This window comes from Struthio camelus, chromosome 5 (assembly GCF_040807025.1).
Source record: "Struthio camelus isolate bStrCam1 chromosome 5, bStrCam1.hap1, whole genome shotgun sequence".
NCBI lineage: Eukaryota > Metazoa > Chordata > Aves > Struthioniformes > Struthionidae > Struthio > Struthio camelus.
In genome coordinates this window covers 39,545,450-39,561,605 of record NC_090946.1, presented here as the reverse complement: position 1 = coordinate 39,561,605, position 16,156 = coordinate 39,545,450, and the positions used below count along the sequence as shown (strand labels likewise).

Sequence of the window (16,156 nt, the reverse complement as noted above, 5' to 3'; positions counted from 1 at the left end):
TGCTACACAAAGTCCTTCATCAACTTATCATTCACCTTCAAATACGGCTCTTTCCCTCACAGTTGCTGTTCCAAAGTTTCCAGCACCTCTCTGGTGTTAGGCGCCTTCTGATTTTCAACTTAAATTTAACCTGAAAGGGTATTTACATGTTTTTCCTCGTGCCACTGTGGCTCTTCAGCTTCACCAACTCTGTTTCCCCTGCGTGTCCCTTGTCCCTGTATCGCCATGTCCCCTCACGGCCCCTGCCCTGCGGCCAGGCCGCCGTGTCGCCTCACGGCCCCTGCCCCTGGCCAGGCCGCCATGTCGGCACGCTTCTCGGGACAACTTCCCCACGAGGTCACGCGTGACTTCCCAGACTTGCTCGCAGCCCCTGACCTGTGCTGACCTCCGGGCTGCAGAAGGCTGCCGAGGCCCTAGGCTCAGTCCGGGGGTTGGGGGGGCCAGGGGAAAGGCCGGGCCGGGCCGGGCTCGTCACCCCGCCTGAGCGGCTGGCGGCCCGGAACCTTCGTGGCGCGGGCGCGTGTTCCCAGCCGGGGCGAGCGGTCGAGCAACACCCGGCCCTGCGCGCGGCGAGAGCGTCGGGCGCCTTGGAAACGGACGGAAGCCGGGAGGGCGGCGGCGGGAGGATGCTGAGCGCCGAGCGGCTGTCGCTGCCGGGGCCCGAGTACCTGGGTGAGGAGCGGGCCGCGGCCGGGCAGCTCGGAGGGGCTGGGGGTGGCTCCGTGTCCGCCGGGAGGGCTGCGGGGCGGCGAGCTGCGGGGCCGGGAAGGCGGAGCCGGCCTCGGGGCGTGCGCTGGGGTCTCCCCCGCGCTCTGTTAGCCCTGCGTGAGCAGTGGTCAGCGGTGTCCTGCTGCTGTGGGGCAGGAAGGCAGGCTGTAACCTCGTTTAGCCCATTAGGTTTCATCTTCTGCCGTGCTCGCAGATCCAACCTTATTTTTACGCTCCTTTCTCTACATCGGAGTAGATGGCAGCTGGTCTTACGTTGTGAGATGGTTTGAATGGCAGCTTTTCTCCTGAAATAAAGTAGTATTGGTAATGCTTCCTACAGATCTCCTTGTGTTGCCTAACGTGGAGTTTTGTTTTTTTTTTTTTTTTAACTTCTGAAGCAACGGCTGCCTAATGGACTGTTTCTTTTTAGACGGGCTCTCACACAGTTTGTGTTACTGCTAGGTGCTCTAGTGAAATAAGGAAAAGTGTTCTGGTGTTGGTGTGTTAACTGAAAACAGTTATGATGCAATAAAGTCAATATTATTTAATTTGATTGCTAAAGAGAAGACGGATTGTAAGTAATAAGCATTTTGAACATGTTCAAGTCAGCATTTTTAAAGTGAAACTCTTCAGCCATTACCTTCTAGGAACAGCAGGCTGCGTGGAAATAGATTTTATAAATGTATACATAATCCACTGTGGCTTTTTCATTCAAAGAATTGGTAGGGATTTGTTTGTGCTGCTTGTTCCAACATCATTTTGCCATCTCCGGTAAGTCAAAACGGAACAAGTGTAGAGAAATATTGCTAGCTTCCAGGAAATGGAAAACCTGTCTTGCAAGGGGGAGGCTAAAGACCTTGATTTGTTTAGCCTAGCAAAACTATGAATGAGTAGGGATGCAACTGCTCTTTTGAAGTGCGTTATGGTAATACATAGTGATGGTGGAAGAAGACATATTTAAGCAAAAGAGTTAGATAATTCCTCTTGGAGTGTAATCTCTCTGTACTTTTCCTTCTAGACTGCTTTTATGATACTTTGTGCATGCCCGCATAGCTTCAATGCTATTCTGTGTTAAGGAAACTCCAGGTAGAAAGAAGAGTTTGTTTGGTGCTCTGTCCAGGGTGATTATCTCAGGAGACTCACTTTGCTGAAGTTCTTTTTACTGATTTCAATTCTAGGCATGAAGCTAGTTCAGATATTTGAGAAGAACATCACAGTGTGCTACGAAGATAGCTTTGTGCTACTCTATCACACCATGTCAGCATTTTCAACCTACGCTTTAATGGAGAGACTCATAACTATTCCACAGAGTTGCTCTAGGCAGCAACTTGCAAAATTTCTCTTTTTAATGAGCCAACTTGGTTTTACTTTCTTTTAATTGTTTTTAATGAAATAAGTCACTTAACTTTACTTGTGTGAAACTTGTCAGTAAGGATTGAATCACTCAACACAATCTAGGAAGCATAGACCAAAAATTCTTAAAGTAGAAGAATGAATAACCAGTTTTCTGTTTTACCTAAATCTGAATTTGAGAAATGGGATTTCTAAGAGATGTGCAAAGTTGCTAGGTACAGGCAGCTGTAGTACCTTAAAGTGAGTATCCTTTTATCTCTGTTCTACATACTGCTCTACCGTTCCCTTTTCATTTTCTAAAACCTTCTAAATTATTCTGGCATTGGGATCAGAAAAAGGTGTATGTGCATGTCAGGTTGAGCAGGAACTTGTGTAAGAGCATGTTCTGTTGATCACTTAGTATGCCCTTCTGTTTAAGTTGCAGTATCCATTGTTAAGTTGCAGTATCCACAGCCTCACCTGGAGTACTGTGTCCAGTTCTGGGCTCCCCAGTACAAGAGAGACATGGCACTCCTGGAGAGAGTCCAGCGGAGGGCTACAAAGAGGGTGAGGGGACTGGAGCATCTCTCCTACGAAGAAAGGCTGCGAGAGCTCGGCCTGTTCAGTCTGGAGAAGAGAAGACTGAGAGGTGATCTGATAAATGTGTACAAGTATCTGAAGGGGGAGTGTCAAGAGGATGAGGCCAGCCTCTTCTCCATGGTGCCCAGCAACAGGACAAGAGGCAATGGGCAGAAACTGAACCACAGGAAGTTCCATCTGAACCTGAGGAAAAACTTCTTCACTGTGAGGGTGAGAGAGCATTGGAACAGGTTGCCCAGAGAGGTGGTGGAGTCTCCTTCCCTGGAGATATTCAAAAGCCATCTGGATGTGATCCTGGGCAATATGCTCTAGGTGACCCTGCTTGAGCAGGGAGGTTGGACTAGATGATCTCCAGAGGTCCCTTCCAACCTAAACCATTCTGTGATTCTGTTTAGCAGAGGAAAAACGTCCACTACATGATGTTTTCCTTAGCTGTAAACGTTAGCAAAAATATATATATTTTTTGTCTTTATGAGGCTTGGTAACTTTCCAAACTGCTCACAGAATCTGTTGTCTGAACTTTGTCTTACAAGCAGAAAAAAGGTTTAAAAAAAAGCTGTTTTCATAAAATCTTTTAATGTTTTCTCCATTGACTTGGCTTTCTGAAATCACCATTCTTTCGATGAGGTGAGATGCCCTCTCCATTTGTCCTATGGTGTGGCTCAATGTCAATGACCATTTGTCAACAATCACCATTATCTGATGTGGAATTGTAAGCAATTGGGATAAACAAGTTTCACTTTCTGCAATTTCACTCTGAAGTTGTGTTGCCCCAGGCTGCTGCATAATGTAGTCTTTGAGCGTCTCCAAAATGAAATGGCACTCCCTTTCTTCATGTGGGATAGGCAAACTTCACTTAATCTCTTTTTCCCCCCTTTCCTTTCTGAAAACCAAAAATGGACTGACTAATAAAATGAGTGGCCAAAATAACTTTATGTGCCACTTCCTGAGTTACTTTTTTTTTATTTGTTTGTTTTTCTATTTGAGATCTTTCTTCCCTGTCCAATTTGGATGCTAAGAGCAATAGATGTTTAAAACGTATTCTAAGGCAAGTAAAAGCAGTTGTGAGTTAAAATAGAAAGGAACAAGGAGAAATAAATCAAGCATTCACCGGAGATGAAAAATAACTGCAAATTTTTGGTACAGCCGTGCTCCTAGAAAAGAAAAAACAGGGTGACACATCTAATGCCACAGTGATTGTGAAACAGTAGGTAGAAGAACAGAGATGACTGATACTCAGTGACAGGAAAGGCGATGGGGTCTGGAGGAGAGGCAGAAAGGCCACTCTGAAGAAGTTGTTGTAACAGCTAGCACATTTTAAATAGCATTTTCACTGAAGAGACAACATCTAGCGTTTGAAGTTGGGGATAGTGATGAAAATGTGTTTTATATTTGATGGATGAGACTGGAACTACAGTAGGCAAAATGAGGCCCATTTGAGTCATTCTTATCCATGCCTTTCTCATTATGGTTTAATAACTGGTGATTGCTCAGTTATTTATAGCGGGCAATGAAGTGCCTAGTTTATTGTTCCACTCATGCGACTGTCTTGTGAAACTTCAGATTGTAGATTTTTTCCCTTTTCTGTTACATAGAAAATGTAGTAGTTTGCTGCAAGTTTCTAAGCTTTTATTTTTCTCTGGATCCTCCCCCTCTCCACCCCTAACTCCAGGATGTGCTTTCTTTTTTTCCTGTGCCAATTTAAGACATGTAAGAACACAAATATTCTATTAGGAAGGCGCCTTATCTGTAAAGCATGGGGCTATTAAGTGCCAGAAACAAGGTCCTGTTTCCTCATCTCCCTCCTAAGAGGTCCCAAAAGTAATAAGTAGAAAGAATATTTGCGGTAGTGGCAACTCTTACAAAATGAAAAATGGCTCTAAGCAGGAAAATTTAGTAGTGTAGAGACTTCACGGCCAACTAAGGTTTACTTTTCTTTACTTTTCTTCTGAACAGCCTTAAGAAAAAACTGAGTTGGGAAGTTCAAGTGCAGTTGTTTTCTGTAACTAAAACAATCAATATATGTGCTACATTAGTACTCAGACATGGGTATGTATGTGGAGCATAAATAACTTCCCCAGTGGTATGCAAGAGTTTACTTGCAGAAATACTAATTTTGAATCTTCTTAGAATCAGTCTAGCACTTTCACCAAAAGCTCGCAGTTTCATCCCCAAACGCAGGACTTACTATCTCAGCTGAAAAGATATCAGGTGAAATCTGATCCTAATTTAGGTAGAATTACAGAACTGGAGACCTGTATTTGAATACAAATGTAGAGAGCCTATTAGACTACTTAACGCCCTTATAACAAGCTGGAATGAGAATTACTTTCACAACGCACAACATAAATTCAGATAAGAAGATAGCTCAACAATTTTGCAATATCCATGGTCCAAAATAACAGGTGTTTGCACTTTAGAGCAGATGGATGTAATTTTACTGTCATAGTAGTGTGGAGTAAATCCAATGTTAATAACAATATGTGCGGTTGTTCTGTTTTGTGTTAAAATAAAAAGCATCCCCTGGAAAAGTAAGACTAGGTAATTACTCATATGCTCAAGGGGCACTGTGATAAGGCTGTCTTTTTGGCCTTCTGCACTATGGCTAGGATCTCGAAAAATTCCATATTAAAACCTTTTTACTTCTACGTTTGCTTTATTAGATTACTACTTAGATTTTTTTTTTCTGATGTACCAGTCATGTTAGTATTTAATATCTGCCTCTTTACATCCAAACCATACCACTTTGCTACGTAGTAGAAGGCGGGGGAGAAAGTTCCACTTGCTGCTTCACTTTGGGGTGAGTGTTGTTAATACTATTCAGACACTTAAGCTGCCAAATATAAAGTATGTTGATGTATAGCTGCATTATTAGTGCTTGTGAAAGCTGATAGCTACAATCAAAGCCGATACCCTCCTGTAAGCATGTTTTCTGCGAGTTTTAAGACCTCCTTCTAGGATTCTGCTGACGTGTCATACAGCACTAACCTATATGCCCCTACATTTTGTACGCTTTTGAGCAAAACCCACCAATCTTAGCAGGGTTTCTTTGCGATGTGGTCAATGATCCAACTCCTGAGAGAAAAATTTCAAGTTATGTGAATTACATCTCTCTCTCTTCCCCTTTATTCCTCTGGCAGGCTTAGAAGTACGTGGTTTTGGTGCTACTACCTGCTTCTAAAGAGAACAGGGCAACACTAAGGATATTTTGAAGCAGCTGGTAGTGGAGAACTTGTGATTTCTAGCAGCTATAGTACATGCTGTAGGAGGTGGCCTGTTGGGGAGGCTTGGACAATGAAATCGGACTGTGTGCAGTCTCAGGATATTGTGTATACAAACTGAAACAGAGTAAAGTGTCATGGTCTGTGATTAGTATGCTGATTAATTGTTTGAAGCATGACTCTTCAGTGATGCTCAAGAGTAAATTATAAACTGAAACATTTCCTAAATTTTTTCTTGAAAGTGTTTTGGAAATTGTGAGCATACAAAATACTTTACCGTTGGGTTGTGTGGCCACTTAGCATGAGTCTCCGAGTATGCACATGCCGCACATTGCAATGTTATCTCTGGTATGACCAGGTCTACTTGTGTTTTGTTACATGTTCTGTCCCTCAAAAAAAAAAAAAATCAATATTGGTAGGGTTAATAGAAAATCATACTGTCAAGTATTGCAAAGTTAGAAGGAACTACAGCTGTACAGCGATTTAACTTTTGGGTTGATTGTTTTGTTTACATTTCTTGTTCAGCCTATTCCCTAGTGATATCTGAAGTGATTAGAAAGATCATCTTGAAATTCCATTAATGCTGGAAAGAATTCCAGAGTAGACATGATTCTGTTGTTGCGATTTATATCCTTGCCCATTCCCTCTCGCATCATTGTATTTTTGGTAATGTTTGCATGAAATGTGGCTTCTGTTACTATACATGTGTGTTTCCAATGTGTGATAATACAGTAGTGTCTTTAGCTAAGCTTCAGTTTCAAATAAACTCTGAACGTGTATTTAGCCATTACTTTCTATGTGCTCTTTGAGATTTTAAACCAACAAATATCCAAAATGCATTAGAGCTTGCAATGCTCTTGAACTTCTGATAATTTAAATGAGTTATAAAGTTAATTGCATCAAGTGTTATATGTTTTCAGCACTTCAGTTTAGGAGGAGGTAAATAATAAAAAAGGTCTCATTATTCAGGGATTCTCACTCCTAGTGTTTCAACACCTCCTGCTATGCCAGGAATGAACCAGCCACCAAAAAAGCTCTTTTACGTACATACAGTACAAATTGTTCTGGAAGAAAGCTCATATCCCAGAGGAAGGTATCTCTTATGAAGAGCTGAGCAATATCATAGCTAGCTGATCCACTTGAAAATTAAGACTTGGCACTGCTCTAGGGTGCTTCTTTGAACAAGATGTTGTTGGTGGCCTGCACTGGTATGTGTTTTGCCATCCTATACCAGTTTATTCCAATTATACTCTTTGTTCTGCTGGTTCAGCACACTTCATCTTTCTTTTGCAGCACCTGCTGCTAGTTTTGTTGCGTCTTCTGGCCATCCCATGTTTACTATTTCTAGTATGACATGCAGTATCACTTCTTGGGAAATGTGTTGGTATAGTGATCTTCAGTTTTTCCTCTCTATCTTTTATAAAAGGCAAACTTGTTGGATAGAGAAGCTTCCTATTCATTTAGCATGAGTGAGGTGTAGCTAAATGATAAAACTGGGAAACTAACATGCAAAAGATTCATGTGGTTAACTTGAGCTGGTTGCCAATATGTGCTGAAGTAAGTGTCGTGTAACTAATACGAGCAGTAAATAAAACTAATACAAACAGTACTTATATGGTCTTAATCCTACTGGTTCCTGAGCACTGCTGGTAATAAAAACACTGCATATATGCAACATCATTGTTTAAAGGTGATACACATTTCCCTCCCTCCTCCTGAATTTCTGACTTTGAGAATTTTAGAATATTCTATTTCATGCTATTTGCTTTAAATTCCCCTTTTTCCTTCAAGGTTTTTCAAGTGTCAACGCTTGTTCTTAAAATATTTGTAACCAAACCCAAACCCATAAATTAGCAGGACTGTTTGTTCTTATAAGAAGAACTGAAATAAGTCTTCCAGCCCTTCTAGGACTGTTTTTACTATTTTAAATAAAAACGCAAAAATGATTGGGTACAGTTATAGCTAAATACAAGCTGTGATTAAGTCTAATCTGTTGTAGTGAAACACATAGAGACTGTGGCTTGACTGTGGATGTAATCCTTTTTTTTTTTTTTTTTTTTTTTTGCCTTTTACTTGTAGGCTGGGGGAAACTATAATATTGCTTGGTCTGTCCATGTTTGAATTAAACAGCCACTGTTCAGTCTAGAACTTATTTCTGAGCCAAAAATGCATTAATTCCAAAATTCACTTTGAGCCTGGGGCATGCGATTGACAGGGGGAAAGGGGTGAGCATGTGAACGTGGTGGTAATACCATCAGAGTCTGTTCTCCTAAGGAAAGTGCTGCAGTAGCTGATCGGAGAAGCACTGTTGTTCATATTGTTACTGCCTGAGCAGAGACTATAAGTGTAACATCATTGTTGGTGGTTTAGTGATAAGAGTTAGATATACTGTGCAAAGATATCCACTTAGCATCAGGTCTTAGGCTGTCAGAAGACTCCTCTATAAGCTTATACTGCCACATCTCTCTACGAAAGCTGCCTGGTAGTTTTAAAATCTGACGCTGAATGGTAGCACCTGCCAAATGAGTACGGCAGGGACATTTAATGACTGTTTGGGGTAGTTGCATGGGATTTCAGGGAGGAATTTAGCAAATACGGGTTGCGTGAACCGTTACCATGGAAGGTTTCCTTTGAGTGGGGTGGAGAGTCTTTGTTCCGTGGCTTTGAGTAGACTACTCTTGGTCTGGTATGTTTGGAGATTACTGTACTTCCTCTCTTTCTTACTCTTTGCTGCTCTGTCAAACTGCTATGCAATTAATTCTTAATTTGACACTTATTTTTGTTGAGAGAGGCACGCTGTTTATGGACTATATTGAAACAGAGAGATGCCAAAAAAGTGGGCATCCAGCTCTTCTATGCTCTGTAAAGAGAAAGATGTAGATTTTACTTAACGATGTGATGGGATGTTGAGCCATGAGATTGCCTATTACTCAGTGTTCTCGCTGAAAAAAGTATTATATCCACCAGTGAGGTCATATCGGTGTTTTGGTATCTGTTATTACCTGGTGCAGTATGTGATTTGATTTGATGGAAGGTTTGATTTTTCTCTTGTGTTGTCCTGGATCGGGCATGCTGCAAAGACAAAGCAAACAGAGACTCTGACCAGGGATGTAAGGAACAGTAATGTATGTTCCAGCCTAATTCCAATTTGTGCCATCTAGTCTTACTGTATCTGTGCTCTCAGAGGTCGACCACTGCTACCTGCACATTCTCCTCACTCCATGAAGGCAAGGGCTGGAATTAGCAGCCTGTTCTTGTTTTCTTTGTCCAGGCTAGCACTGTTCCTTCTTGTCTCTCCCCCTTTCTCTCCCCAGTCAAAATACTGGAGCAGAACAGAGTAGCTCTGTGGGTCCTAGAAAAGGTTTGGGTGAAAGGAGGCTGTACAGTGGAGGATGGCGGTAGACAAAACCTTATAGGCTAAGGAGGCAGGGGAAGGCTAGTGCCATCTTGTACTAATGAAAGCCCCCAGGGATAGATTATTAGCTCAGTGAGACTGGTTTAACTCCTGCTTCTCAAGCATATTGCTATTGCCCATACGCCAGTTGGATGCACCTCACAGACATCCAGTGTGCCATTTGAGATCCTCATTTGGCTGTCCTTGACTGAAAGGAAAGATTGCAGCAGTAAGTCCTTTAGGGAAAAAAAAGAGAGAACAATCTCCTGTGGGTTTTGAGGCATAAAATTCAGAACTATTTTTCTCAAATTATGTGAAGTTTTTCATGCAATAAACCAATAAATGCTGAAGATAACCTGTTGTAACACATTCTGTGGCAAAGTTGCAGTGTACTGTTATAGTGTAGTTGCATGAGCATTTGGGCTTTGTGTTCTGATTTGGATTTGTTGCCTTACAGTTGTGAAGTGAGCCTTCAAGATATGAGCAATGGGTATACCCCTGCAATAGTACCTACTAGAGCTTTTCAAGAGGCAGAAACAGTCTTAGAAACCTATGAACTACCTCATTTATTTTGCATAGGGCTTTATAACTCTGTGCTTGCATAAATAGGGAATGTTCCAATATGGTTCCGGTGTTTGTTCTGGAAAGTACTATTTGTGTAAGTAATGGAACTACCAACTACCATTTTGCTCTAGCCAGACTCCTGGCATTTCATTATGCCTCTTCAGCCTGTTAGAACCTGCCTGCAAATTACGTTTTATTCTGTGACTTTTCTGTGTAGGATAGAGTTGGTTCAGTTATAAAACATACCACTTGTACTGTTCCATGGAGCTAGGCAGCAAGCGAACAGGAAGCCAGAGCTGGAATTTGGTTTGGCAGTGTGAACTGTGCTACCTGGAAAACAGCAAAGTAGTAGAAGAGCCAAAGAGAGAGGCTTCTAAAGTAGATTTTCTTTCAGCTTCTTTCTATTTTTCTTTCAGCTTCTCTGCTCACCAGCTCCTTCCCTCCCCCACTCCTCACCTACTTTTCTGGGAAATATGGAGAGAGGTCCATTGCCAGGATCCTTGGACCAGGCAATAAAAAGCTTAACAGAAATATCCCTCTAGGAAATTACTGAATTTTTATAACAATGACTGTATTCAACTGTGACCCATATATATTTGTATATGCTTTTAACTGTGGCAGAGATGTCCCTGTAATTCTGTGTCAACAGTTGATTTCATCTCCAGGAGTAGACTCGGAGGTATTATAGTGGCCAGTCTTACTGTGCTGTGGAGCACTGTGGGACTGTTGCCCGTTCCCCTAGGTTTTTAGAGGAGAGGTTAATGACTCTATAAGAGGTGAGATGCAGCAAAAATATTTGTTTCGTTGATAAGGGCCATTCTACAAAGGAGTAATGTATACCTGCCTACAAAGTTTAGAGAATGGCTTTACTGTTGAGACTACACTTCTTGCACATCGAGATGACTGGAGGCCTGTTTGCTAGTACAGGCTTAATGTGGTACCACTGACAGCTCAAGAGGGGCCTGGGAAGATGGTTTCTGAGTGCAAGATGGGCTGCATAATGAAGAGGGAGGAAAGATGGGCTGAAATGAAGTTATCTTAAGACTGTGACTGAGCTGCACGACTCATTCCTCCCTCAGGGGACACAGGTGCGCAGAGCTATTTTTCTTTAATCACTCACATAAATTTAATTTATTCTTTTGCATTAAAATAATTAAATAAAGCTACACCCTGTATCTTTTATTGCTAGATAATATCTTTGAACCTTTGGCTCACCATTTTGCTATCAGCTGCAAGGTATTTTCCAGGGTGTGCTTAACCAATTTTACCATGGTCCTGAAAAGTATTCTAGGCAGAGAAATCCCCTGATAGCAATCAATGTTCATATGAACTTTTAATCATTGTATCCACTGGGAATAATCATTTCCGGGGCTCTCTTGAAGTCCACCTGCCCCACACTAAGATGAAAGGGACTTCCGTGCTGTGTATCAAGTGGCACAGGCCTAACACTTACCGGGATATTAAGCACAAATTAAAATGGTTTGATGAATGTTGGTGTGGGTCTGAGGTTGGCCAGTTGCTGATGGGGGGATGATGGTGCCAAGTCTGGAACGGATTGGCAAGGAGCAAGAACAGCTTTTGCCTTTCCTATATCCCCTGAGGGTTTTCTCCTGCTCTTTTTAGGACACGACACTACTTGCAGAGGTACAGAAGCATACGTGTTTAGGATGGAGGTGTGTGCTTTGGGAACAGGGTTTGTGTGCTTTCCAGGTTAGGAACAATTTTCCTGGGTTCGTTGTAACTTGTCTTCTGATTGTTGAACTTGTAGATTTGGAAAGTCTACTGCTTGCTAGTTGGCGCATCACCCCACACTCTGCTCTCTGTTGCTCTGAGTTGGTTTCTAGCCAAAAACATCAAAGGGGCTCAGTGGCAAAGCTGCACCGTTTCCTCTCTGGTAAATGCTTGACTTGTATAGAGCCTGCCCCTATGGAAGCAGTGAGATGGTTTAAGTATTGTACCAAACTGTCTTTACTCAGAAGTCTTCTTATAGGTGAGTGGCATTCTTTGGTTAAATACTGGCAGATCTACTGTTTCTGAAACTTCCTTATGTCCCGTTTAGGCTGTTATCTGAGACTGACTGTTGAGCAATATGAATATCTTTTGGCATTGAAACCTGCTCCCCATCTGCCACTCCAAGAACCTTCACTGATGCTTGTATGGAAACAGATGTACTTTTATTTTGACCTTTAGAAAAAAGCTTCACAGAATAACCTTAGAGCTACTTGACTTCAGTAAGGAGGGAAGGGTAGGGAACACCTAAAACTTTGCAGCAACCCCGCAGATACAGCGTTGTCAAGCTGTATAGGAAAGGTGACTGCAATTCAGAACAGAGGGCAGGAACTTCTCTTAAACACACGTTTCCAGAAAGGCAGTCTCACAAGCCCTTCTCTTCTTCCTTTGCTTCCAGAATCTCAGGAGATTTGAAAAAAGGGTTAGCACTGTTAATGACTAACTCTTTGTAGCCAGGATAAAAAGCAAGATTTAGCTCAGGAGTTTTATTATCCTTATCTGGGAGAATGAAACCTCTGCTCTTTGACGGAAAGAGCAAATGCTGGTTGGCTTGTTGTATAAAGGCATGCTCAAATAGCTGGGCCTGGGTCTGGGCTTTGCAGGTCCCTTGTATTCTAATTTCTGTCTCTTGCTGTCTTTTATTTGCAGCTCAAAGACATGTCCTCACGTACATGGAGGATGCAGTGAGCCAGCTGCTGGAGAACAGAGAAGATATTAGTCAGTATGGCATTGCCAGGTTCTTCACTGAATAGTAAGTACATCAGGACACTGCCAATAGGGCCAGCCTGAGGGAAGTTTTTGGAAACAGGCAGGGTACATGGCGAATGGAGCTGGACACATGCTGATTATGTTGTGAATGCTGGATTTGACTAGGTTAGCCAAGGGGCTGCCTGAGTATGTTTCAGAAAGGTGCATGGGTTTCCTGCAGTTCAATTCCTCTCCTGTTACAAACACCCATGTGAAGCAGTCATTTTGGGCAACAGAGCTTTCAGAAGGCATAGGGAAGACCAAATTCTGCTTAGTTTAATTAGGCTGTTAGCCAGTGTCAAAAGCAGGAACTGTGTTTGGCTTCAGCAGCACTCGTTTTTCCTTATTCTCAGTATGAATTTGTTTTGTCTCAGTATGTATGTTTTGTTTCCTTCTATGCTTGTTATCCTGTTGAATGCTTTAATAGGACCCCTCTTTCTCCCTTATAGCCTGCATGTGTTCTTAGATAATGTACTTAACAATGGCTAGCACAGATAACTTCCTACTGATTTAGAAAGATATTTGGGAGAAGAACTGTGTACTGGTCTTAAGTGTTGTTGATGTTGACTCAGCTGGTTGCTGCACGTTTTGCTAACTTATTATCTTGCATGAAGTTTAAAACTCTTCCAGGCAACTACGTTAAAACTCGGTAATGGGTGTACTTGCAGTGGGTATATGTTTCAGCATATTTTTTGATGCCCTTCTGAAAATCTTTACTTTCTTGCTTTCTTTCCTATTAACTTCTCCTGAGGCAAATCAGCGTGCAGAGAATTTCACAATAATCTCTGTACTGCAGCAGGCGAAGAGGATCTTGAGGCATGGGATTCCCTTTCTTCCTCAGCTGACTTGAGAAGAGGGGTTTTTGTTTTTATTTGTTTTTTTTCCTTTCTCTTTTTAGCTGTCTATCTAATCTCCAAATGAGATCTCACTTGTTAATTTGAGTTACAGCTGACTGGACAATTTGCATTATATTTTCCCGCCCCACACACATTTTAAACTAGTAAACAACTGAGATTTTCACTGGTAAATGTGTAGCTAAAGTAAATACTATAGCAAGACTGAGTGGGGATTCTTAAAGCAAATTTGTTGAGACAGGATAACAAGCTAGTCAAGACCAGTGTGATTTTGACCATGCTGGGCGGAGGAGTTAAGATATGGGCAATCTTTTTACACTTATTTGTATAACAGACCTTTAAGTAGATGGCATTGTAACAGGAAAAGATGGTTTCTCAGTAGTACCTCTTTTTTGCTCTCAACGAAGTCCTTTTAACTTCCCCTTGGAGTGAATCATCCACATTAGAAAGTCTGGAAGACTCAGACAGTGGCTCAGTGCATAAAGACAATTTTACAAGAAGAATCGAACAGCGTATCAAGGTTGTTTTGTTTTACTGTTAACCCTTTTCTGTAGCTCAGTGTAACTAGAATGAATACTCACTTTAAAAGATCTCATAGCTCTATTTTAGAATGCAGCAATACTGCATGGATTTTATAAAAGGATTGAATTTCTTTTCTTTTGTAAGGTAGTTCAAACTTTCAAAGTGCATCCCCTCTCTATAGACACCCAAAGTAAAAAAAAAAAAAAAAAAAAATGCATTGTATCAGGAATGAAACATTGATCATACAAATGAATGAGCAGTATACTTCCATGTTCGGTGCCAGCTGCAGTGGTGGTAGTCACTGCTAAATGAGAGTTGTGGGGAATTAATCACTGACAGTAGGTACTGGGCTCAAATGAAGGTACAGCCTGTGCACTTAACGTGATTGGGAATAATGATGCTCCATCAGATATAGGTGGCTTTCCAAGGCAAGTAATGCTGAGATTAATCAACTGAAAAATCCTCAGTAAACAAGAGCTCAAGAAAGATAAAGAGTGTGACTATAATGACTTCCACCCACCAAGCAGGTTTGCTTGCCAGAGTTGAAAGCAAGGTAGCTCTGAAATACCCAGTTGAAATTGTCATTCAGGCATCTCTCCAGATCAGATTTGGTTTGCACCTGCTTTCAAGCTACATCTCAAGGCGTTTTCTGAACTTTTGATCATACATACTTTAAAAATTAAATGGTGAACAAATAAGTCTTCCACACTTTTTGAAACTGCTCACAATACTTCTCTACAGTATTTCTTCATCACGACCTGAGGACCACCCTCTTTGTTCCTTCTCTTTCTCTCCTACCTTTGAAAGAATAAATAATAATTTCTGATCATTCTAACAAACAAAACTGTCAATATTTATTGTTATAAATTTGAAGTCACCATAGAACGCCCCTCCGATTGACATAGACACTGGAGATCTTGTTTTTCCTAGTTACTTTCAAATGAAGATGTGAATTTCCATAATAGCATTGCATTCACACTGACTTTTCCATGGAGCTTCTGATGTCTTGAAAGAGAGGAAAATACTCGGGGCTTGTCTGCTCTGTGAACAATGCAGAACTTGTCACTGTCAGCTTTTGTTATGGTATGGCGGGAGTTTAGCAGATCAAATGGTGGTCCAGTACCAAAGCACAAACAGGCTTAGTAATTTTGAGAGCTGTGAAACTCTTAACATATGAAATGTGGGAGTCTAAAGTGGAGAATAAATCAACAGAAATTTGGATGTAGACATAATCAACACAGGAAGTTTCCTGTTACGAAAATGCCATCCGTTCTGGCTCCCGGACTTAGCCGTGAGCTCTCACTGCCCCGTAGAATTCTATTCCTCCACCCAACTGTCAGCATTTGCTCAGGCTATGCTTTGGAGGCTACACTTGTGTTGCGTTGCTCTGCTAAGCAAATCAGCTTGATCTTGATTTTGAGTTTTAATCTCAATATCTTAGAACTCAAAGATAATTTGTGAGTTTTCAAAAGGATTGTGTGTACTCTCCCAGTGTTTTCCTTGTTGTAGGTTATTCCAGGTGAGAGGATTGTCATGTGCTCATTTTGAAGTATGCTGGAATGATTTAAGATGAAGGGACTGGGTATTAGGGTGTCCCATTTTTCACATTGTGCTTTCTCTGCTTATGTTCACTTAGAGAATTGGAGACCAAGCTCAGGATTTAAAAAGCTATCAAGTAGGCCCAAACAAGTAATTTTTTTAAAATGTATATGGGATAAGACATCGATTTCTGTTCTTTTGCAGAAAAGAATCAAGTTAGTGTGTCGAGGAGGAATGTTAGATATTCTCCAAACTCTTTTCAGGTACACTTTTCAGTAGAGTGGTATTCCATGGACCTGTCCTAAATTCATCAGTGAAGAGCAGTCATGTTCTTTCCATCAACAAAACACAATGCCCCACCTTACCATAAGTCACTTCACATCCTAATGCCAGTTATACATTAGGATGCACCTATTTTATGGATAATTATTATTAAGAAATTATGCAGTTTTTGTTGGGTTTTATCTTTATTTGAGTAAGATTTCGGAGTTGGAAACTACATGATCATGTGGTTGTGTGTGGCTCAAGCAGTAAGTGTTTTCCAGGCAGTGAGTGGTTTCTAGTTTGGCAAATTAAATTGGGTATGTATGCCACTGCTATCCACAGCCTAGCACTGGAATTGCTGATTACAGAAGGCTAAGCTTCACCTTTACAGCTCTATTTCC

At 41.4% G+C, this 16,156-nt stretch overlaps 1 protein-coding gene across 1 annotated transcript in view; it reads left to right on the top strand.

Moving 5' to 3' along the window:
* Positions 1-538: 538 nt before the first annotated feature.
* Positions 539-16,156, top strand: part of CSTPP1 (centriolar satellite-associated tubulin polyglutamylase complex regulator 1) — an 85,179-nt gene continuing 69,561 nt past the window's right edge. The window contains exons 1-2 of the mRNA XM_068945776.1: positions 539-672; positions 12,478-12,580. Of these exons, the coding sequence (XP_068801877.1) occupies positions 627-672; positions 12,478-12,580 (149 nt within the window). The 5' untranslated portion in view covers positions 539-626. The remainder of the gene's footprint in view (positions 673-12,477; positions 12,581-16,156) is intronic.